Source organism: Musa acuminata, chromosome BXJ3-6 (assembly GCF_036884655.1).
Source record: "Musa acuminata AAA Group cultivar baxijiao chromosome BXJ3-6, Cavendish_Baxijiao_AAA, whole genome shotgun sequence".
NCBI classification, from domain to species: Eukaryota; Viridiplantae; Streptophyta; class Magnoliopsida; order Zingiberales; family Musaceae; genus Musa; species Musa acuminata.
In genome coordinates this window covers 7,998,116-8,022,713 of record NC_088354.1, presented here as the reverse complement: position 1 = coordinate 8,022,713, position 24,598 = coordinate 7,998,116, and the positions used below count along the sequence as shown (strand labels likewise).

At 40.5% G+C, this 24,598-nt stretch overlaps 4 protein-coding genes across 4 annotated transcripts; 3 read left to right on the top strand and 1 right to left on the bottom strand.

Moving 5' to 3' along the window:
• The first annotated feature begins 3,019 nt into the window (after window positions 1-3,019).
• Window positions 3,020-8,126, top strand: LOC135641494 (probable BOI-related E3 ubiquitin-protein ligase 3). Its single transcript, XM_065156861.1, has 4 exons — window positions 3,020-3,178; window positions 3,263-3,345; window positions 3,455-3,762; window positions 7,346-8,126. Exons 1-4 carry the CDS (start codon window positions 3,108-3,110, stop codon window positions 7,868-7,870), a joined length of 987 nt encoding a protein of 328 aa, XP_065012933.1. The 5' UTR covers window positions 3,020-3,107; the 3' UTR covers window positions 7,871-8,126.
• Window positions 8,127-8,877: 751 nt separating this feature from the next.
• LOC135641117 (uncharacterized) lies at window positions 8,878-14,702 on the bottom strand. The gene is made up of 13 exons (XM_065156174.1): window positions 14,337-14,702; window positions 13,273-13,311; window positions 13,051-13,199; window positions 12,822-12,897; window positions 11,915-12,218; window positions 11,717-11,823; window positions 11,546-11,593; window positions 11,252-11,455; window positions 10,787-10,888; window positions 10,320-10,453; window positions 9,972-10,110; window positions 9,202-9,294; window positions 8,878-9,113 (listed from the first exon to the last, which is right to left on the bottom strand). Exons 1-13 carry the CDS (start codon window positions 14,531-14,533, stop codon window positions 9,089-9,091), a joined length of 1,617 nt encoding a protein of 538 aa, XP_065012246.1. The 5' UTR covers window positions 14,534-14,702; the 3' UTR covers window positions 8,878-9,088.
• A 725-nt stretch (window positions 14,703-15,427) lies between these two features.
• Window positions 15,428-20,205, top strand: LOC135641652 (cold-regulated protein 27-like). The gene is made up of 5 exons (XM_065157212.1): window positions 15,428-15,599; window positions 17,356-17,556; window positions 17,638-17,917; window positions 19,545-19,660; window positions 19,773-20,205. The coding sequence occupies exons 1-5, from the start codon at window positions 15,525-15,527 to the stop codon at window positions 19,923-19,925; spliced, it is 825 nt and encodes a 274-aa protein (XP_065013284.1). The 5' UTR covers window positions 15,428-15,524; the 3' UTR covers window positions 19,926-20,205.
• A 1,369-nt stretch (window positions 20,206-21,574) lies between these two features.
• Window positions 21,575-24,404, top strand: LOC135641651 (caltractin-like). Its single transcript, XM_065157211.1, has 7 exons — window positions 21,575-21,712; window positions 21,820-21,943; window positions 22,029-22,065; window positions 22,173-22,200; window positions 22,771-22,923; window positions 23,024-23,126; window positions 24,085-24,404. Exons 1-7 carry the CDS (start codon window positions 21,710-21,712, stop codon window positions 24,147-24,149), a joined length of 513 nt encoding a protein of 170 aa, XP_065013283.1. The 5' UTR covers window positions 21,575-21,709; the 3' UTR covers window positions 24,150-24,404.
• Window positions 24,405-24,598: the final 194 nt, after the last annotated feature.

Here is a 24,598-nt window from a genome sequence, read left to right as displayed (position 1 = left end):
AAATGAAAATTGAGATCAATCGGATTCTCCATAGCTTCAAAGAGCAGTAAACTATGCAGCTGAGCAAGAAAAGCGTAACAAAAGATTCTCAACAATTAGTGGAGAATAACTGAGATGAGATGCTTATCAGTTTGGCCACCTCACTATGGTCCTCTTGCTGTTTCCAACTAATGGCATGAGTTCTACAAGAATTTTCCTCTATACCTTTGAATCCAATGTTTCGCGTTAGGCATGTAATGGCCTCTCATGTGTTGCCAGGCTTAGAAAGCTGGTGATTGGAGGTTCATAGCATGCTTTTGAGTTTTGATAGCATGTAGCATGAAGAGATCCCTCTGGATTCGACCTTTGTCTTGACTCTGAGGTCCTTTTGATTGCCCAGAAGGAAGGTGGAGACCAGGCTCGTGCAAGGCGATGACCACCTCAAGTCTCTCCAAGCAGCTGTACCACCCTCCATGTGTTGCTTAGCAACCTCCAAATGTCTCTGATTTCATTTTCTTATCGGCTAGAGCACTAGACATATCTAATGGCACTCCAGAACACAGCTGTCATTGCATGATCCAGACTGGTTGTTCTTGGGGGGCATAATGGTTTGGAAGTGGAGCAACATGAACTCATCAAGGAAATGGATGAGTGATGGAAAGTGGATTCATCACTTTGTTGCATTGAACTCTTCAATTTTGTTGGTTCTCGACTCATTAGGTGCTCCAACGAGTCTCTTTATTCTCTTTAAATAGATTTATGTGGACTCCAGCAGAAAAAGTGGCTGGTGAAGTGTCTGCCACACACGCAAGAACAGAATCTTTGCTTGCAAGAACAGGAGATTGTGCGTATCAACCCTACCAAGATCCAGAAATCTCATGCACTGTGCTCTGTAATGTAGATTACCACCGAGTAACATCTTTTCCACTTCGGTGTATGAAATCAGGAAAATATCACAGCATACAAGAAGCATTTTGCCAGATTGTAATGGTCTTTCGAAGCTTGTTGGAGGAGTAAACCTTGGAGGTGTGCAGGGAAGCTTAGGCTTTGGATGTTGCAGAATGGAACGTAGAACGGACTCTTGAAGCCGGACGTAGAGAGCCACACACCCTACACGTTCTTGTCGACGCCCTTGTTGTGGAGAGAATGGCCTGCTCCGGGGCTGTGGCCTGGCGTCGTCGGTCGAGTATCGTCCTCGACGATCACCGACGCCGAAGTGGTGCGTGCTTGTGCTCGCGCAGGGAAGGGCGCAGCTACGCCGTGAGCTACTACTGCTTTGCCGCTACCGTCGCACGGCTTGTCGTTGTCCTTTGGCGGGCGCCTCGCATCGACGGTCAGCGTTGCAGAGGCAACGATCATGACAGTAAGGAAAGCAGGGATAATGCAGGAGTTGGCGGCTGCGGCCATGAGAGAGAGAGAGAGAGACAGAGAGAGAGAGAGACGGAGAAGGACGGGGGAGAACCGTGGGAGGATGATACTCCTTGCTCACCACTCTTTGGCTCTTTATAGTGGATTTGGTTTGATCACAGGGAATAACAAACGGACGGTGGAGGGACTCGAGGTATGCTATATGCTTCTTCTTCCCGGCCCTTCCTTTTGCTGCTTGGACCAGGTTGTGCAAGGTACAGCCTTGTGTGTGCTCGTGTTATGAGTCTTCAGAATACAATTATCTTCACTTTGCATCACCACCATGGTTGACCGGAATGACACCATCTCCACTAAACAATTCTCCTGGCTTCTCTACCTGGTCGGCTGCAATTTGGCCCTTCCCTTCGCCGACTCCCTTAGGACGCCCATTCTTCCCTCCTGTCCTACACCACAGACATAATTATTTATTTGGATGGCTGTTGATGAGCACTTGGCGTGGGGTTGACGGCAAGAACCACTTTACAACCTCAACTGGAGTGAAGAGTAGCCGTAGGAATAAAAGCACATGATTATTTCCCCTGGGGCGAGGAACACAAGTTGGGGTCTAGGTTAGGGAAGGAGACGAACGTATTGCTGTAAGTAAAGGTGCTGCTTCTCCCAAACAAAAGCGAGCTATTAGTGTTCGGCCTTTGTTTATCAGTAGTGGACGGCTCTTTCAGATGCCAGCCATGACTGCCAACAGCCGGGGGGCCGACGTCTACATGCCTACCTAGAGATCTTTATGTATAGCGCAGAGGTTGGACTTGGTTAATCGCATACAGGAAGAATATGCAGAGGAATCAGGAACTCTGACAAAAGAGGATCTCCCTGTGTTGACGGAGGAATGATCTCGGAATCCACTGATTCGTGTAGGGATGCCACCACAGTAGTTGGTGCTGCGCGCACAGTTCCACTGCAATTACACTGTTTGCTTCTGCAAGTCTTACGTACTGCAAAACTGGATCACTCTCTTCCGTAAACGTTGTCGCTTCTTCGTGATCTGTAACAGGATCGCGAGCGCATTAGCCTGGAAAGCAGATTGCCATGGAGTTGCTTTGTCCTGCGATCATGATCGTTCGCAGGTCGTGAAGCCAAACAACGAAGTAGACTTCTGATGAACAGGAGTGTTGCGTGTTCCCCTGTTTCATTGAAGTAGGTGGAGCCATAAGACCTGCAATGGCCATGGGACCGATGATGTCTTCGTGTGTCTGGAGCTGAAGCCATCTTCTAGGAAGAAAGGCATACGAATTTAACAGAAGGCTTATTATTACGATGCTGTCGTTCCAATGAAATCTGCAGTCAACGCCGAGATATGGCGACTGGTTTTGGGGTTATTTTGACTGGTCAACTTTTTGAAGTGCCTGCGCTGGGTCAACTTCCAGGTATCGTCGGATGGGATAGAAGGGTGTGTCAATCCTATGTGCTAATGAATCCAGGGTACAGGGTATTCCCCTGAGAGCTCTCGTCCGTTTGCCAGGTGGGAAAGAAAATCCAGAACCCTGCTTCAATCTAACGAGTGAGAGGCGGTGAGTCATCAGTTCGACGGACATCTGCAGAAAAATTGTGTTTGCTGTTCGAAAATATACAGCGTATCCCACACTTGCTCCACCCCTGGTCACAACGTTCACAAATCTCTCTCTCTCTCTCTCTTCTCTCTCTCTTTCTCAGGTCGTCGTCGTCCTCCGCCCCCTTTCGCTCCCCAATCATTTCACGCCAAGCCAATGGCGTTCTTCTCCCAACATCACCACCACCTGCAACAGCCACAGCAGCAGCAGCAGGCGGTTCCCCTCAGGTTCCCGCTCCTCTCTCTTCCCTTTCTTTCTTCCTCGCAAGTCGCAAAAATCCCAATTTGTCTCATGAATCAACAAAAGTGCAGGAATTTCGTGCCGATCGATGGCCAAATCTCCGCCCCGATCGACTTCACCCCGGCGGCCTACCCCGATCCCTCCCATCCCGCCTGTAATCTACCTCCCCCCGCCCCCAATTTCTCGATGTCTTGTTTCGATTCGCGTGGTGCTGAAACCCTACCTTTCTCTCTTCGATTTTTTTGTTTGATTTTCGCCGGTAGACGTTCGGGTCATGGGCCTCGCGCCAGGCGCCGCGCCCGCCGCTGCGGCGGACGGCGGATCGAGCGGCTGGGAGCCGAGGAGGAAGCGGCTCAAGGAGCAGGACCTCCTGGAGAACTCCCAGATTTCCTCCATCGATTTCCTTCAGACGGGGTCCGTGTCCACTGGGCTGGGCCTCTCGTTGGACGACCGGAGGGTCGCAGCTTCGTCCGGCGAATCGCCGCTTCTTCTCCTCCCTACGGTGGACAAGGACATCGATCGCGAGGTGCAGAGGATGGACGCGGAGATGGATCAGTTCATCAAGCTCGAGGTCAGTGTGTTTTGATTGCCTGCTTTGAGTTTGGTTGTGCTTGATAATCTGGTCGCGGATTTCCTTATGTCATTGTTTCCTCTCCTTGCTTTGCTATTTGACTCTCAGACCGATTCTGGTATGTTGAAAAGCTTGCTCCTTTTTTCTGTGGAACAATAGGAGACTGGAATTAGCACAAGTTACATACTTGCGAATTGTTTGTTGTCAACCTGAAAAATCTAAACTCTTCCGTTCAAGATTTGTGTCAATTAAGCTTGTAATAGATTTTTGAGGGACTATGGTTTTCTGTAATACGTGTTGTGAGCTAAAGAATCATAACTGAATCCAAGTGGTGACCGTTCAAGGAACCATATCTTTGAACCAGAAAGTTGTGTTCAGATCTCTCACCAGGAAAGTTGCTCAGCCTTTCGGAACTGGCATGCTATATCTTTCTTTATGGCTTGATTCTTGTTTTACATATCCATAAGATGTCAGTTAAGCACCAAGAGATCTCCACATAAGAAAGCATATTATGCTCCCCTCCCTGATATCCTCGGCATGCATGTTTTGTTTAGGCTTCTTCCTTAAGTTCCACTGGCCTAGTCTTCATTTTTTAATGATAGATATGTTTTCGAAGTTCTACCATCTCAGAACTTGTTACTAGATCTACATGTTATGTCACCTAGATAATTGAATGACTTGACAATCCTATACAGATGAAATTATAATATATAAAAAAATGGGATGATTGTCAGGTTTGATCTAGGTTGACCCTATAAACCAGTCGGTTGGATCCATCACGGGTCGAGCCTAGTGTGGACCAAGTTGGGATGGGTTGGGTATATTCATCAGGTCCAACTTGACTAGCCACCAGGTTGACATGGTCCAGCATGGCCCGTTGTGGCCTAATGGCTCGATGCAATCAAGTGTGGCCCGATGCGGCCCAGTGGCCCAACCCCATGTCGCCCAAAACAAATCGGGCTCGTCCGAGTTTGTTCAATCGATACAGTGTTGTTCAGCTGATTTCAAAATGGTTCAGGCCAATCTTGAGTGATTCTAGACCAGTTTGAGTCGGTTCAGGGCTGTTTTTAGCTTGATTATAAATGAGTTCAACTCGAAATCAGACAGGTTCAGGCCAGCTTTTGGAGATTCCAGATTAGTTCAAATCAGTTCATGTTGATTCAACTCGAAATTAGATCTGTTTAGCTCATGTTCAGGTTTATCTTGGGGAATAGTATCCGTCGGTTTAGCAAATTTAAGGGATTTTATTTGATGTTGTGGAATGATTTTTTATATTAATCATTTTTTAAGTTTAATCATTAATTGAGATCGAGATTGATATTATGATGCATGATTAACAAAATTTTTACCATTTGTATGTGCATGAGGTATATGTTGTTATGGTGAATAATTCATGTTGGAAGTGCTCCCTGTGAAAAGAGCTAAGAACCTATTATGGTGCATAGCCGCCAATGGACTAAATCTCTGATATCATATGCCAAGTATGGTCTATTTGTAATACCCCGATAAGTCCTACATTGGAAGTGGGCTAAGATTAAGATTGACTCATCATAGTTTGATGAATGTACTATTGTTAACTTCAGCTTCACATTTTTAACCAATGATTTGGGTTTAACGAAGTTGATGGGTTAATTATCTCATTAGGTCGGGTAATAACAATTGGTATCAAAGCCAACATAGTATTGGGGCATGGTGAGAGGCTCAAGTAGGAAATGACTACTCGTGGACGAGATCAGAGAACATGTCATAACGTGAAGTCACCATTGGGCTATGCCTCACATGCACCATATTAGGGTTTGATCTGAGCTATGTCGGGCCTTGACGAAGGCATCAAACCCTTAAGTGACAGAGATTATAACACCCTAGTTAGTCTCACATCGGAAACGAGCTAAAATTAAGATTAACTTATAAGAGCCTGGTGGATGTACTATTGTTAATTTCAGCTTAAGCATTTTGAACCAATAGTTTGGGCTCAACAAACTTAATAAGTCAATTATCTTATCAAGCTGGGTCTGATACTATTAGACCATGATATTTTCTTGATACATTTAAATATTTGCTAGAAAGCATGCATGAATAAACACGATATATAATAATAAATATATAAGGATATTTTTTTCGTAGCTAGGGACAGGCAAACCAATGATTAGTCTACCATTAAAAATGGTGGTTAAATGGTTCCACCATCTTATTACTATGGGGAGGAATGTATCCCCATTTTTGTAGGCGATGGACTTCGTTCCGTACATTGTTAGGAGTGTCATACGGATCCTCTCCTTCTACTATTGGGAAAATAAAGAGTTGTAAAGCCTCTCCATTCATTGTTTGGAGAGTGGACCATCGAGGACCTGACCTATGCAGAGGTGTTTAAACTTTGAAAAATATTTGTTATGTGCATTATAATGTTGTATATTTGATCTATGCTATTATGATTCATACATATGATATAGAATGACTTTGCCTCAGGACTATATTGTCTTTAGAACCCATCTGGATGGATTTGACTGAAGATTCTGGTTTTTCAGCTTTTTGGAAATCTATTTATTCCATTTCTTCATCTTCTTTTTCTATGATTTTGAGGAATGGACATAAGATCTCATTTTTTATTTTTGAGACAAACTTGTTTATAAGGTGAGAAATATTTAGGTGTTGGTATGTATGTATTTACATTTGCATATTGTTTGTGTGTTATGATTCAGATCATTTTATTTGTAATGGTTATTACTCATTTGAAATTATTCATCTCTAAGAGTAATTCAACAATATACAAAACTTAAAAAGAGAGCTCACGATGAATTTGTTGATCCAATATGTAACCTATGTTTCTAAAGGCCTTCGATAATACACGATGAATTTGGCCAACTATAAATTTGGAATTGATATGCTGTTTCGGACTCAATTTTCATTTTGTTACACACTTTTTTATAGTGAACAAAATAAACTGCAGTTTTGTATATGTTAACTTGAGAACAGTTTGAAAAAATAAAGCAAGGGTTTGGTCTTCTACTCTCTATATCAACTGGGGTGATTCTTTCAAGTAATTCCAATTCGTCTCACTTATGAAACCATCTTCACAAATCATTTTGGGCCAAATCTTTTGCTGCTCAGTTATTCCTACTTGTACGTCACTTACCGGCAATATTTACTTCTAGATAGAGTTGCTTAAAATAATTAAGATATTTCCTAGTTAAGATCCTGATGTGAATAAGTACGTATGTCTGGCAAAATTGTTATATTTGACCTAAAATGAATGATGTGTTCAGAAAACAGCAGTTTTAACCATTGCATACATCATTTCTTCTTTTTCACATTATTGAGAAAAAGTGTTTCCTACAACAGCAAATGTGTTTCTTGCAAATTGAACTATCGTTCACACATAACTCAGGTAAAAGATATAGAAGTCTGTTTCCTTTGTTCGCTTTTATTCTCGAGTCTCCGGAGTTCATATCTACTAAACTAACCTCATCATTTTTTTTTATCAGGAAAAGTACTTATTGAACCTTGCACTATTTTGTCCACAATTAGGAATATCAGCTTATATTGCACTTATAAAAATCACTTGCATATTTCTCGAATTGCATAGGGTGAGCGTATGAGGAAATCAATATTAGAGAAGGTTCAGATGAAACAGTTCCAAACTCTAGCAACTGTAGAGGAGAAGATCCTCAGGAAGATAAGAGAGAAAGAATCAGAAGTGGAGGGCATAAATAAGAAGAACCTGGAACTCGAGGAGCAGATGAAACAGGTCGCCATGGAAGTAAATGTGTGGCAGCAACGGGCAAAGTACAACGAGAGCATGATAAATTCTCTCAAGTGCAATCTGGAGCAACTCTATGCTCAAAGCAAGGACAACAAGGAAGGGTGTGGTGACAGCGAGGTAGATGACACAGCCTCTTGTTGCAACGGGAACACCGATTTGCAGCTTATGTGTAAGCAGAACAAGGATGTGGAGTCCATGGCTTGTAAGGTTTGCAGGGTGAACGAGGTGTGCATGCTTTTATTGCCCTGCCGACATCTATGCCTGTGCAAAGAGTGTGAGAGCAAGTTTAGCTTCTGCCCTTTGTGCAACTCCTCAAAGTTCATCGGCATGGAGATCTATTTGCCATGAAATTGTGGTGTCCCACAGGATATCATCCACCTTGTCTTCTCAAGTTATCAAGACCTACTTGTGAATATCTCCTACATTGTGCAAATTAGATGGACTTTAAACCAATACGTCATAGACGTACGACTGTATCACGAATTATGCGTAATTTTTATGTTGTGGTTTATATTATGCTGTCAGTGTCGGACTGTATCTCCTAAAAAATTCTCATGCTTTTTTCTGTAACATTGTGCTCTAATTTTCAACCAATTGTTTCTGATGTTGGACTTTCTTTTTTTGTACTGTTCTTCACCATTCTCTCAGCTGATTCTTCTTCCTTTACTTTGCCTCCCTCTTAAATCGTTCTTGTACTTTTTCTTCTGGTCATCTACCTTATCGTAGATTACCGTTGAACTAAATACATGCCACGGGAGCAGTTTATGATTTCTTTCTTTGTCTCGCCTCCGTTCTTTTTGTTGTCTTCTGGTTCTCTGCCTCCGTATAAATTGCTCTTCAATTTAGTACTTGCAATGGGAATTAAGATAAACATCGAGCTCCCTTCAAAGAGTTGGATGAATCAGATTGCCGTCTTCAAGATCAACTCCATTAATTATTAGTCAACCGTGGATTACTACGCCTTCAAACTTGCCACATCTCACGGTTCCAGAGTCGATCAAAGATGCGACGATGCCTTCTCATCTTTAAGAGAAGTAAACAGTAAGAAGTCTTAAGGTGCTTGTCGTGCTTACCCACTCGCGCGCGCAAGTCGTGAAGAGGTGGCATACGAATGATATGCGTGATGATGGCCGTAATTAAAGAGGACACCGATAGAGCACACTATATTATTGTGGCCAAGAGGGAAGCAGCAGATAGAGATAGCAAACACAATACCGGAAGATTGAGATGCAGCACTGCTACATTGGAAGATTGAAATGCTTGGCGTCTATTGAAAGCAATGAAACTTAGCAGTTGAGATGCAGCGATATTTGGAAGATTGACTAATATATATTATCCAAAAACAGGTGATGACATATTGAAAACTATTTAAGCATTAGGTACTTCTGCATCTACAACAACTAAAAATAATAGACATCAACCAACCAAAGCACCATAAACTCAATCGTGATTGGTCATTATCACCTATGAGTGATGAAACATCAAAAGCACAGATACAACCACAGACCTCCACATGACTTCTGAGATTTCAGCTGCCTCCGCCGACCAACGCGTGACAAAAATGCTTCAGTACTTCGTGCGGCTCCTCGATCTGCAACATAAAATCTGCTTAAGAATCCGGGCTTTCATCTCTCCAGTCCAAGATGGAGGTACCCAAGGGGGTGCAAATATCTCATTACCTTGGGGAATGAGAACGAGAGTGAGACCGCGATCGACAATAGTTTCTTCTGGGGCTCCTGCTTCTACTACGGCTTCTACTGTGACGCCGTCTTCTGCAGAAAACATTCACAGTTCAGGCGAGAGAAAAACTAAGATCTGGTTGATGATATTAAGCATATTACATCAAGAAAGAATGTAGAATTGAAGTATGAAAAAATATCATATAAGCTGGCAAAAGTTCAAAGCAGGAAAAGAGATCTGAAAAGAACCCATAAATCATTTGCTAAGACAAGCGTGATGAATTGTTTGAAGAAGCCTTCCAAAATTTTCAAGAGCATCGACAGACAAGCTAGTAAAAGTGTTGAAAAGAAGAATATCAAATTGATCTCAAAGTCATCACATGGCAGCGCAATTGGTGCAGATGAGGCAATTTAGTAATTATGCAGAGAAGGCACATGCGGTGGAATATAATCAAAGCAGAGGTCAACAATGGCCTCAGAATCTTTTCAACAGCTAAGTAGACAGTGAAAATGACTCATCAATGGGACAGGAAAATAAAACTGTTTAATGCATGCACCCGTAGGTTGCCACAAAGGAAGATGCAAAACAAGGAGTAACTAAAAATCTGTCTATGGATTATGCCATTAATAAAAGCCAAACCAAATGACACTTTGAGCTCACCAGCTCAGAAGCTGTTTATTCAGTAAGCAATTTTGGCAAACAACACAACAGGAATTGCAAAGTTGGAACCCAACAGTGCAATTCCATTCTACAAAAAATAAGTTATTACCTTGGTGGAGAAGGGCTGTAACTTATACTACGACTACGATGGCTATAGCGGCTTATCCTACTTGCTTCAGCAAGCTTTTCCTGTCTCTGTCTTTCCTGCTCCCGCTTTTTAGCCATCTCAGCAGCAGTATCTTTACGAACTGCAGGACAAAACCATAAGCAGCCACATGCCAGAATTTATGTCTAACATGGCCAACACTTTGGGACAAAACCACAAAGTGGCCACATGCCAAATTTAATGTCTAAGATGGCTGACTTCGGTAACAATAAGATTCTCAGATTGTTCATGAAAGAATTTGGTTTCCGAGAGAACCACATGGTGCTGCTGGCACAAAGTCAGAAACCTTACTTTGTTTATTCAGTTGTTTACTCATTATCCGTTTGAGGCGTTCTTGAGGAGTTTCCTTTTTTTCGCCCTGTTGAATTTTGGATGATCCCCCAAGAGGAGTTTTGCTGAGTTTTGCTATTGCTGACGATGATGAGCTGAAATGAAAAAACCAAAAACCAAACCCAAGCCAGAAACCATGATACATTAGCAGAAATTCCAAACATCATGAAAAATCTAAGCCTTGTTACAGAATAATAAGCCCAAAATTTGAGCATCAATGGCCCTAAATCTTCAAAAAAGCCTAGCCAAGTGCCCCTTTAGTTACTTTTATAGAAGCAATAGCTTTTTGAGCATGGATGATAGGTTCTACAACAGTTGATTTTATGTTTCAAATGATAACTAGACAAGACAGGCTCAAACAGTGATAAGAACTATCTTTACCACAACTTTTAACAGCTCTAAATAGCATGAACTAGATAATGGTCTACCTGACCGATGGTCTCAACATTTTTGCATTCTTTTCCTGTTCAAGAGACAGAGCAGATGCAGGATCAACATGAAGCGCCTCAAGAATTCGACCACCTGATAACCTGCAAGCATGCAAAATAATTAGTGATATTGCAGATAGCAACTGGTTGTGATCCCTCTAGGAACTCTTGAAGTGATCACATGATAGTTTTGCACATAGGACAGATGTAGTGATAAAAGCTATGAAAAGGGTCCAGAATGCTAATTTAGCTCCAAATCCTCAACCTAAAAAACACCCAAATCTGAGCAACTACTGACCCCCACCCTCAAGCAATGACCCAAGAAATCCATGCCATGATTTCAAGTTCCAAACCCTGAACCCCATATACTCAGCTTTAGGAAACCAGAATGACCATCAGAATAAGCTGCAGCAGAGAAAAGTTCCCAATCTATCTTTGCAAGTATTAAAGGTCGAGTGCCCCGACCGGTTCAATGGATCAGCTTGCAATGGAGATGATGGTGGGGAGACTCCAAATTTTTGATCATCCAAATCATTTGTACCACCAAACTCTGTGATATACTCAATTTTGGGAGGCTTTGATTTGCTTTGATGCCCATTATCAGCACGCAAACTTCGTTCGTGTCGTCTTGAATGCGGAGGTGAATATGACCGGGACTTGGATCTTGATCTGTTGAAAAGAACCAGCAATATTAGAAAGGCAAAATCTAGCACCAAATGAACTTATCTTTACTCCAAGATATAAGCCATCCAACAATACCCTCTGCTCCTGGGATAAGCTTCATATGTGGGACTTCGGCGAGACTCCCTGTATTTTGATAGGCATTTGCAATCAATATAAATAACATAACACTGACAACACTTAGAGATAGACCCATCACACCATGGAAACTGAATTTAAAAAGGAAAAATGTAACTCCTGTAACTTCACCGGTAGGGATCATGATGGGGTGTTCTTCCTGTCAAACGTGCTGCTTCCCTTTCCCTTTCCCTTTCTATTTGAGAAGCTTTCCTTCTTTCCTTGCGACTCAATTTTCTCTGGCAAATTAAAAAGAATAGGTTCAATTGGCAGTTTATATATATATATATACACACGCACACACACACACATACATGAACATGAACTTACAATAGCAGGATCTCCTCTGATTATTTCCTTCTGCCTTTTCTCTTCCTCCTTGGCTTTTTTGTCCATATAAACAAGCCAGTTATATCTCTTGATGCCAAATTCTTTAGAAATAGTCTCCATTTTCTCATCGTTACTATCATCACTACTGAAATCTTTCTCATCATCATCATCATCTTCTTCATCATCTTCCTCTTCCTCGTTTCCACTGTCCACATGGTGGGATTCTTCATGGCCATCCCCCTTATAGGAGAAACCCACCTGTGAGTATGAACCCTTGCTTGTTGGGGGCTGTGTAGACTGTGGTCTGGATGGAAATAAAGTAAATTACAATAAGTAGGCCAACTCAAAAAGTAGGTCTTTTATAAACCAACTAATCAGTTGAATGGTAATTAATGTACAGAACTTGTGTCTCAGAATAATAAGCAATATTTATAAAAACAAAATCAGCAGTATAAACAATTTATCTTGGTATACACCATTAATTCTGCATGGCTTCAATTGAAAAACATAGTGACATAAGGTCCTCATGCACTGTAACTAAAACACTCATGAAATTGGTTCCTAGTTCATCACCTAACAAGCCTCACAAACTATTAATAAAAGTTCACTGTTCACATAATACTTGACACATGACAACACATCCATCATTGTGTAGATTTAGTTTCATATGCAATAACATTTTGAATTGCTGATTAGTTAGATCAATCAATATACAATCTAATAACTTGAACCTCATTCAAAACTTGTAAGACACAAATGAAGAGGTGTCAAAATTTCAGAATTCAAGAGGCAATAGTTCTGGTTAAATGACTATCCATCATAGATCCTCACATCCCTAACATGATATGTAGGTTATAACTTTTCGATACCAAATAAGATGTAGATTAAAACAAAATGGCACTTGTACCTCTCAAATGCAAATGGAAGCGAGTTCTTTGCCTCCAACTCTTGGTGAACATGTCGCAAACCATCTTCATCAGTAACTGTGGATGGACGTATATTTTATTATGCACTACCACATTTGGAAATTAAAATGGAAATATTACACCAACAACAGACACCAGAAATTTAAATTAACTGAAAAATATTGAATCTCTTAGAACACGGGGATGGAAGAAAAGTCCAAAACTACCGACATCCTCTACGCCGAAGCTTAATTAAATCTCTGTAACGCTCGAAATTAACAAACTCTTCTACTTCTTCTTCTTCCTCAGTTCTCTCTTGAACTCGATAAGCACGGGAACTAGAATCACGAATAAAATCAAGAAGAGCGCGGCCATCAAATCTGTCCAGCACAATAAGAAAGCTCTGTCATGGCTGCCACAATTATATGATTTTCACAGTATCTAAGGATTTACCTGTCGATCAAGATATCTTGCTTTCCATTCCATGGTATCCTGCAATAGGAATAAGGGCTCAAATTATGATAAATATTTAGATAGCAGATACAAGGTTCATCACAGTTCAAATAAGATTATAGGTCTGAAAGCAACATACTAATAAATAATAATATATATACATATATATGTATATATGTATATATGTATATATATATACATATATATACATATATATGTATATATATATATGTACATATGTACATATATATATGTGCAGAAAGCAACATACTAAAAATATCAAGGAAGCAAGTAATGAAAAACAATGTTATAATGATAAGAAAGAAGCGCCAACAAACCGTCTCTAGTGATCTTACTTGCATGCTGGAACAATGTCTCCGAGCACAAGCATTAGTAGCTTAAAGCTTAATAGCTAACTCTCTAAATGGAAAAGAAGTCATCTTGCATCTATTACCAATATAACATATAAAATGCGTTGTAATCCTATAAGATAGAAATTTACTGAATTCATATTCCTAGATTCTGATTGCATCACTACGGTGCTCTCTTTACAAATTATTCATGACAAGATGTTCCACATTACTAGTGCAATAGTTTTAATTTGGAAAGATTATAATTCCTACTTTTGCGAAGTATAACAATTGAAAGAGGCCTCCGCTACTATGAAATTCGTCACCTTAGAACATACAAATATGCAATCGCATTGCATGGTATTGCCAACCAAAAGAGCAGCTCAATAGCAAGACCAATTAGTCAAACATACGTTTCCCAAGTTCACATCGTCACGATAAAACCTTCCAACGGGGAAGAGATAAGAAATTACCTAAAGATCTAAACAATATCCAACGGAAGTGTAAATTCTACATGACTTGGGAAAGCACCAAATGATCGAATAGAACAAAACCTAGCGATCGTGGAAAAGGGGACCGAGAAGATACAATCATCAAATGATCGAATAGAACAAAACCTAGCGATCGTGTAAAAGGGGGCCGAGAACATAGAATCATCAAATGACCGAATAGAACAAAACCTAGCGATCGTGGAAAAGGGGGGCGAGAACATACAATCCCTGCTGGTCCTGGGCGGCCTGGTACAAGCCGTCGTCGCGGTAGACGCGGCACCGGGACCCGGCGACCTGGAGCGACTGCTGGGGGTCGCCACGGCGCTTGGCGAGGTACACGGCCCGCCGCTGCGCCCGCTTCCGGGCCGCGTCCATCAGGTCGTGGACCTTCCTCTCTGACCTCCGCGCTTCGTGCCACATCCTCCCCCCTCGCTCCTCTCTCGCTCAATCGCTCGCTCGGAGATAACAGAAACGCTTCCGAAACCCTAATTCCAACCCTGTCTATAATGATCCGGGCCGAAGAGAGACCATGAAAATTATAGCGACGCCGGAAAGATCAATTGAGAAGCTTCCATTTGGGGACATTCATGTTCTCACACTACAAGGAGGGTTCGTTAAGAGGCGACTACACGGTGGCCTTCAATGGGCCAAATCCTTATTGGGCCGAGCCACTTTAACGCTAACTGGGCCACATTGGACATCCTTTTCTCCACAAATTTAAATCAATTTAGTATTAAGCCAAATCCATATTGGGCTGAGCCACTTTAGCGTTGACTGGGCCACATTTGACATCCTTTTCTCCCTAAACCCAAATCAATTGAACATTAATTGATTCACTATTGCCTTAATTATCCTATATCTCTAACTATTATACGTCATCAGGAAGAGTAAGCGTGGTTCGTTCGCCGGGTGGGTTTGAAACCCGTGGGCGAAGTGCCACGTCATCGTTCCGCCATCAAAAATATCTGGCTGGTTAGGCATCATCAACCCCGCCACGTACGCTGACAGAGGGCCGTCTTTCCACGTGGCACAGCGATGACCAAGCCCGACAGAGACCTGGACCCCACCGAAAACTCCGGAGGTCTTTAAACCGTTCATCCAACTTTTTTTCTTAATCTCGACCGCCCGTTTTATTTAATCAGATTAACTTTTGGATAATTAGTTCTCACAGAGAAAGATGGACGGTGTAGATTAAAAGAAGGAATGGAATGAACGGTGTCCAAGGGGGCCTTCGTAATTTTCTCCGAGAAGAGGGGAGTTTATAGTCTTTGCATCGGGTTCTTCTTTGTTCCATTATTCTCTTCCTTCGTCGTCGCGAACGAGAGGCAACCGAAGCGGCAGATATCGAGGGAGTGTTGTTTATCCTTTTCGCGTTTGATCCTGAAGGAACGCCACCGAGGAAGAGATCTCCATGTACATGGGTGATAGTCGTTCGAACCGGTTGAGCGCGGTTGAGGAGATGTCGACGATCGAGGGCCCGAGCACGGTAACTGATGATTTCTCCTCGCGTTCACCGAATGCGCAGTTCTTGGTTCCTATTTTTGTTGTAGAATCGATCGGCCTGATGGCAGGGGTCATTAAAGAGGAATCTAGGTGGGTGCTTGTGGTCCAGTAAATCTTAGGTTTTTCTTGACCGAAACATATCCACGGGTGGGATGGTTACCGATTTGTACGTTTTACTCTTCTGATTTGGTTGTTTATACATCACTGTTAGAGGGGAGGGGAGATTTGGGTATCGAGGAAATATATTGATGCTTGAGGCTAAGAGGACCCACGGGAGTTGCTTTGTTTTGGTTTAGACAGGTGAAAATAATTTTATTTCCAAGAGAAAGGTTGATTTGCGAATTTAGGGAAAAGGGTAAATTGTTTAGGGAGGAGAGGATCCTTACCAGTTGTTTAAATTCGGTTACCTCGTAGCACCAACTCTGTTATTGCTTAAGTGGATTTGATGGGTTCATTTAATTGAGATTGATGTCATCTTGCAATCAGAGCAATTCTACTATGTATCCGGTTCTTTGTTAAATCTTTTGTCGTGAGGCGATTCTTGAATTCTGCAGGAAGTTCTTGTGAGATCAAGTCCAAGATCTGTAAGGGTGATTCTCTAGAACAAACATTAAGGTGAAGGGGACAATCATTTCTCAGTGTAATAGGTAGAAAACTGTAGGATTACTAAATTTGTAAACCTAAAACTTCTTCACAGATTCCTCCTGGTAGGAGTCTCCTAATCTTTTACGAAAAGGGGAACACGAACTAAGTTTTGGCTGGATACATGCAGTGAAAAAGAATATCAGGGTTCAGCTCCTATAGTAATGTCTAAGCATGCTAACATACTTGTTTTCTCCCCTCTCACTTGTACCCCTTATGTCATCTTTTATTGTATTGCCATCAGCTCTCATAGATGTGTATCTGCTATCCATGATTGAGGGGTCTACAACTCCTAGATTCTTTTTTTCCTTCTTTAGCTGACTGGTATATTAAACACTAAGGTAGAAGGAAGCAGGTAGATGCTCGGCAATACAAGGGAAAGACCAATGGGTAATCAAAGTGGACACAGCAGGTCCCTTCAATGCCTAGTCAGCCAAGCTTGAAGCCAAGAGAGAAATGCCATGGGGTAGCTAAGGAATTTGTTTCATACCTTGAATAATTGGAAGTTACCCTTTTAATAAGCAATAGATTCCTCTGAGGGCAGTGGCTGTGCCTTAGTAAAAGGTAATCAACCAGTAATATGCTAGTGGGCTGGGCATCAGAGTGCAATTTGGGCAATGACCAACATCTCAGTTCTATCCATGGCCTTGGGATCCCTTGTGGCTCATGAAAGGTTCTGGAGAGTGATGGTGATGCTTCGTCCAAGTGAAAGATCTGTGTCTGAGAGGTGGTACGCCTCAAAAAATGCCAAGCTGGTTACTCCACTCTTGTCCTTGCCCCATTTAGGATATTTAGCAAGTGCTGCATGGTTTGGCCTGCACTTCGGTCCTCAGTGGTGCCATGTTACAGGTTCAAACCCCAAGAGGGTGACGTGGCCGCCATGCTGACTTGATGACACACTCTGCACTCAGTCTCTGTTCAAGTCATATAACTTAATAATGAGTTGCAATCTTACTAGCTGCATTTTGTGAAACAAAACTGCCTTTACTATTGATTCTTATCTCTCCGTGATCTATTAGTTTCATAATAAAGTTCCATCTATAGATTGTTGAATGTTACCTATAATCTAACTCTGTTGCATCTCTCTAATTTCTCAGGACTCTCGGCTGGTGGATTCTCTATCAAATGGATGGACAGATGAGAAACACACACTGTTTCTTAACTCCATTGAAGCATCTTTTGTTAATGACTTATACAATGGGGAATACCATTCAAAGGCATTTATTGGTCAGTTATCAAGGATAAAAACCCACAAGGGATCCTGTGGACCATACGAAAATGATCTGAAATCTGGTCAGGTGATAAGATGTCCCCTTCCCTTTTCTACCCAAGTGGTATCTTTCGTCTGTTGGTATAACATTTCACTTTTAACACTGCAGTTTAAGGTATTGCAAACGGGTTGTCGGGCGAGTCTCGGATTTGATGGTGATAATAACCATGCAAGCATGGAGAATGGTTCTCTACCTTTATCTGCAAATCCTTGGATTCAACATTTTCGATCTCCTCCCTTTATGAAGGAGTGGCAGTTTAAGTCTTCTGACAGGGTTGATGATGTTGAGTTCATTAAATCATCATTCCAGCTAGCAAATGAGAGGTGTGATGGTGAAGCAACAAGTTCAAAGCACATTTGTCATCAAGATTGGGTTGGAAGCAGCATAGGTACTTGTCTTGTTTATTTGTATGTAACTCCTTTTCCTTCACCATTTGTCATAAAGCTCATTTCGTTCTGGATTCTTGTTCCATATAAGGCAGAATTTATGTGTGTTTTGCACTAACCATTCTAAGGATTGTTGGTGTCAATGAATAATGATCACCATCATCTACACATGAGTTGTACAATGATTTGTAAACTGCAAACATACAAGACCTGTTATGACGGTGCTATATTCTAAATATGGATGAGTTTCAAATAAAGATGTTGGATAAGGTGAAGCATAGCTGTTTGCTTCCAGGTTAAAGGTTAATGATTAAGAGTTTAAGACAGCTACATTTCCATCAAAATTGACTTTTTTTTGCTAAAGAAAGGTTCAAGGAGAATTTGTACCTTCATCCTCAGAGAGCTAAATCTCATTTGTAAATGTCTTCTGATTTCTCTCGCCAGCTTTGCATCAGTCTTCAGTGCTAGACATGCTTCTATCGGACTTATTCACCAACTTCAGTTGAATTCTTGACTTAATCTAAACATTTATGATCTAGTCTTTGTCTGCTTTGGTTTGCCCCATGGGAGGACAAAAAAACTGTTATAAGGAGCACATGCTTTCTTTCTTTGTAAGATCTACGGATTTTCAGATGATCACCTAGTTTGGAAAGAAAACTTAACTAATTGATCTCTTGAGATATGATGACACCATTGCTTAAGGTAAAACCTTCTTTTATTCTTCTCTCTGTCTTCTCTTTAAATACCTTGTTCAGGTGGTTTTGAGAAATTTGCTGAAATGACAAATAGTACTGCTGTTTTCCACTAGGTTTTGAGAACAAATTAAGGATGTGAAAATAAATATTTGGCTAGTCAAAGGTAGTTGTAATTAAGCAAATATTGAGGTCTTGAGGATGTTGATAATGAGAATTTTGAGGGATTTGGGGCTATAATTCACTAATATACAAGCAAAGTTGAAGATTTGGGGGTTTAATATACAACAAACCCAAAACATTAAGTGTTTAATCCCTAGCATATATATGCACTGTTTCGGAAGATAAAAGGAAGCTTAGGAATAGAATATATTATGGTAGGCTTGGTTAAAATAAACCTTGTATACTTTGGTGCTATGTGCATGCTGATATCTATTGTTGACCATGCAGCAGTATATTGACTGAATATAGTGGTGTTGCACAGTTGAAACAACATTAGAAATGCAAGAAGCGGTAAAGCACTCACTGTTGTATTCTATTTGCATGTTGAGTAAGTTTTCAATGTATCATATGTATCTTTAAGCTGTTTACCGGTTGTGCAAGGCTTTGTCATCCTAGGAAAACCCATCTTAGTGTATCTTGATTGCACTGGACTGCTATGTTTATTTTTGCTTTTTGCTCATCTATTTTATTTCTTGAATGATCACATTCCTGTTATCTTTTCTTTGAGCTCTTTTCTCTTCATGAAGCACCACAAATAGCATATTTCCAGAAGAATGCATATTTCGAGAACTTTGGTGATGATGCAAAATGCATTATGACTCCAGTTCTATGAATTTTGAACTTTGCATATTGTTCCTTGGAAAGAAGATTCAAAAAGTTTGTTATAGTCATTTATCATCCACTTTAACCTGAGAATTGAAACTTTATATTGCAGAAGTATCGGATCAAAACTTTATTGCTGATGAGCTTGTAGCTGGGAAAAAGTCAAGTCGAGTATGGAGGAAAAGGAGACGGGGGAATGCAGTGGTTCATGAACCAATCAATGATCAAGTAAAGGGCAGACTCATTGATCATAGTGCTTGCTACTTATATATCTAAGTTGGACTAAAATGTTCTTCTCATGTATTTTAAAACTGATATCTTCAGTTTGATTACTTTTCAGGTTGTTCCATCTAGAAAATCACTTCTACCACCAACTTCCGATGAAGATCACACTACTGCAGAATCTATTGGCAGAACATCAGAAATAAGCGCAAGTGTTTTGCTTGCTGAGACTCAGGCATCAGTGTGTGGAAATCAGGAGGTGAACAGTTGAATTATGGGAATGTCGAGCAAAGCTTATGATGCATGGTAGCAGACATAATATGTCGACTATGTTTGCTGGCTCTAATATCATTTTTTACACACAAAGAAGATGCAGAGTTGAACTGATACCGACGAGTTTCAAGAATATCATGTTGGTTCCAAATTGGATGCTTCTGTGTTAGCACAGACTAACTTGTACATAGGAGTGTGAGAGGAGTGGCAGCTGAAGCTTGTGTATGAACCAACTTCTCTGTTTCTAATCTCATATGTTGATTTACCTATCGTTAGCAGTCCTTGGTAATTATGTATGTTGGCCCAAGTCTTGGTTTCTTGTGAGTGCCTTAAGCAATCTTGTGTTTTCTCTCTCTCTCTCTCTCTCTCTCTCTCTCTCTCTCTCTCTCTCTCTCTCTCTCTCTCACCTGTGCATCATGGAAAGATTATCCAGGAGGAAGTTATTCTAGTTTCTTTTTGAGTAAAATGGAAATATTCATATGTTTTATTTTTAGTAGCTACAAGCAGTAAAAAAAACATTTTTTTCAAGAAGAAAAGATTGCCTAGACAAGCATTGTACAGCATTAGACATGATACTGATGCTTTGAACTTATGCTTGTATGACAAAAACCCTTCCATTCTCAATTCCAGCCGCTGTCCAATTTGTGTTAAGAAGAAGAGAAATCAATGTCATGCCAAATCAATCCAATTGCTGATTTTGTTCCATCTCTTCAGGTCTCAAGTATACATCCTTTTTAGAACTGATACTAAATCAAAATCAAGTACTCTTCTGCAATTTATAATAAGAAGTTCATGAATCCTCCTTTTTGTTTTGGCTCATGGACATCTACAAGTGCATCCACATCCTACTAATTTTGCTTGCACAAGGCATGCACACATGAACTGTGGTTGCAGGAAGACAAGTGTATCAAAGGTTTCTGGTAACTGCTTAATTGTAGATATAAAGCTTGTGCTTAGGTCATGTGAAGCTATTTACCATTGTTCTTTTATCTGTTTATAATAGATATAGGCTACAAGTATAACTTTTCTTATCCTGGAATTCAATGTTAATTGAATTGAACTATAAGTTTAGTGATAAGTAATATTTTATCAATATTGGTACAATTCCAAAGGCTCGTAAGGATCATATGGTTTATTCTAATATTATTTTGATAAGTAGTATTTTGTTTATATTGATGTGATCTCGTAGGCTCATAATAAATTGTTTGCTTTGAGTATATCTATACGATTTTATATTTTCGAGACTCATAAACATTAAAAAATATTTTTAGGGATAAAAATAATCTGATAGACTTATAAATATTTTTTTATACTTCAACTAATATGAAACTAAATGTTAATATCCATGGACTTATCAGTTAAGAGGTAATACTTCATATCCATTATGCATCTCATCATCGTTCTCTTGATTGTGTGTTGGTGTGCTTCATATCCATTTTGCCTTATTATTAGGAAATGACCCTCTTTAAATAGCTGTAGTTGCCGATGGAGATCGTAGCAGAAGAGCTCGAGGGGTTCGGGTCAACACCGGACCTGAACACGGGTCGGGCTTAACCCATTCTGCAAACCCGCCCCGATTCCATTAGGTATATTACATGAGTTTAAGCAGGAGGAGGCGGAGGCGGATCGAGAGTGGTCCGGATCGAGTCTATACGCATTCTTGTTGAATCCGACCCGTTAATCTAGGTGGGATTATTAAAGCACACACCCCCCTCTTTCTCCCCGCTTCCATTTCTCGTCCCCAAATCGGGAGGTGGAAAGGGCGAAACCATCTCAGACGCAATGGTACTTCTCCTCGCCCATCTGATCTCGGATTGGTCTTCTCTTCGATCTTCTTTTTGAGATAGAGCGCCTTGTTTGATTGAACGAATCGCATGTTGTTGGTGGTGTAGGCAAGTCTTAACTCTAGGATGGGTTCCAGGAGGGAAAAACCTAGATCTCGCCATCATGGATTGAACCAACAGAAGAGGCAGGAGATCAAGGAGGTGTTTGACCTTTTCGATACCGATCAATCTGGTACGGACTTCGATGTGGACTTTTTACTCGTTTATGGGCTTCTTCTTTCAGATCGTCGTTTTGACCCTATTAATCTGTCCTATAGGCAGCCTTGACGCGAAGGAGTTGAATGTCGCCATGAGGTGTTAATGCCATGTTGTTTGAAGGATCTCAGTGGATTTTCTACTATATTCTTCTGCTTTACCCTGAATTGTGATGTAGTTGTGCTAACACAATTCTCTATCTGCAGGGCACTGGGGTTTGAAATGACAGAAGAGGTTAAATACAATTTATTATCTTCTTTAATTCTGCGATGTTTTTTTTTCCTCTTTCCAATTATATTCATGAGTGCTAATGGCTTGCTGTTGTCTTCGTCTTTCCCCATCAATCTGTTTGTCATTTAGGCTCGTTATCAAGCAGAAGTAAGATAATTAATTAGCTTAGTTATTCATGGGATGCACAGAAAGATAATGGAGATCATTTTTCAGCTATAGCTTAATCTGTCGCAAAAAATATCATTGATTTGTTAGAGAGGACTTTAAGCAATATCGTGGAAAATATCATTGTTTGATTGAACGAATTGCATGTTCTTGGTGGTGTAGGCAGGCCCTCCAACCAGACAAAAGCCCATCGAACTGTTTGGTCTGTTGAAAGAAAATATGGTTTATTACTACATGTGTTCCTGAAGTTTTGAGCTTAGGACCTTTACGAGGAAAAGATCTATAATCTCTTATGATATCGGATACTATTTATATGTTGCAGGCTATCTTCTCTTTAGAAGTACATCTAAATCTTTAATTGATCATGACCACATTTTATTGGAGTCCCAAATGCAATTTCTTTCGCAGGATATCAATCGTTTGATGGTTGAAATAGACAAAGATCGAAATGGAGCAATTGATTTCGAGGAATTTCTTCACATGATGACAGCCAAGATTGGAGAAAGGGACAGCAAAGAAGAACTTACGAGAGCTTTTCGCATTCTTGACCAGGATAACAATGTGAAATTTCTAATATCCTACGTTATCAATGTGTAAACTTATATCTGTATATATATAAATTTTGCCTAGATATTTCTAATACACTCTGGGACCTGTCCAGGGGAGAATTTCTGATGTTGATATCCAGCGAGTTGCTAATGATTTGGGTGAGAAATTTACAATTAGCGAGATAAGAGAGATGATAGAAGCAGCAGACCTTAATGGTAAGGACCATTTCTTTTGCTGCAGTGGCAGTTCTAACTAGACTGTGGCTGTGACTTGTCTGATTTACCATTTAGAGTATGATCCTGAGCAGGTTGTATTATAATTATTAATCTCTTTCACAAAAATTACTGCTAATGGTTGATCAGAAAGATGATGATCATGAACCATCTGTAAGGAAGATGTGAATATAGGCTTCAGTCAGGGATCGGCTGTACTTTTCTCAGCCAACCTGTATCGGCTTGCAAATATCATGTTGGTTCAGCACCACTGGCACTCCAGCATGCTATCATATTGGTTGTGCTTTTTCTATGTAGATATGTTATTGGCATAGGGGCTTGCTGCAAAAATGGAAATTTGTGCATACATTTCTTGGTGTTACTTGCATAATTGGAATGACTGGCAAAAGTCTGAGTGAAGAGCATTTGAGAAGGAAATGACAATTGTTTTGGAAAGGTAACTCACAATCTGTGTCCTGGTATGCACTAGTCACAACAAACAACCAAGTAGCTTCCATAAACAAATGAAATCTTTCTGTACATTAAAATTTTAATGCGATGTAGGTCACATCGATTGTGATGAAAAAAAAAAGTACTGGATATAGTTTAAGTGCTCAATCACTGAAAGTTGCTTGAGTTGGAAACAGTACATAAGTATGAAACTGGAACTATGGGTGGTAACTGAAGAGCAATTTGCAATACATGACTAAGTGGAAGGAGAGAAAAAGGAGCCATAGGGAGAGCTTAAGAAATGTTTATCTATGATTTAAGGACCTAGTAGACTCCCTTTTTACTTTTTTAGAAGGTTTAGCTTCTAGAGAATGATCATTCTAATTTTGAGTAATTTGCTATCTTTGTATATATACGTATATGCATATAGTAATATATTATAGTCATGCATGGTAGAATAAGCAGTAATTTGAATATGTATGTATCTTATTTTGCTTGTTGTGGTATGCAGGTGATGGAGAAGTCGATGCCGAGGAATTTATGAGGATTATGAAAAGGACAAGCTATGGTTATTAGACTATTCTGTTGTGAAGTTTTTGAATCTACCTTATGGTTGTCCAACTGAATCAGTCCTTGGGTTGAAGTTTGCAGAGTAACACTAATTGAGAATTCTGGGGTATAAACATACCGTGAACATATTAATGCTGGTTGTAGATACACCTGCTGTGTTTGATGTTGCTCTTTGTGTCCTCATGTATCTGGTCAGTATTTGGATGTGTAGTATTTGCAGTTGGAAAGGACATTCTATCTAATTAGGCCATATTTTCACTATGAACTTTGCGATCACTGACTTTTGCACCAAGTTTCTTGCTGCAAATTGATGACCTAAGTCTCTGGGTTCGGTAACTTGGAGGTTTCAGTCTCTGATTTCATCTGTGCTCATGCCTTCACCAAGGCTCAAGGTAATCTTCGCAATGTGGGTAACTGCTGGATTTTTATAGTTGTATGGGATGAGGTTTGTCTAA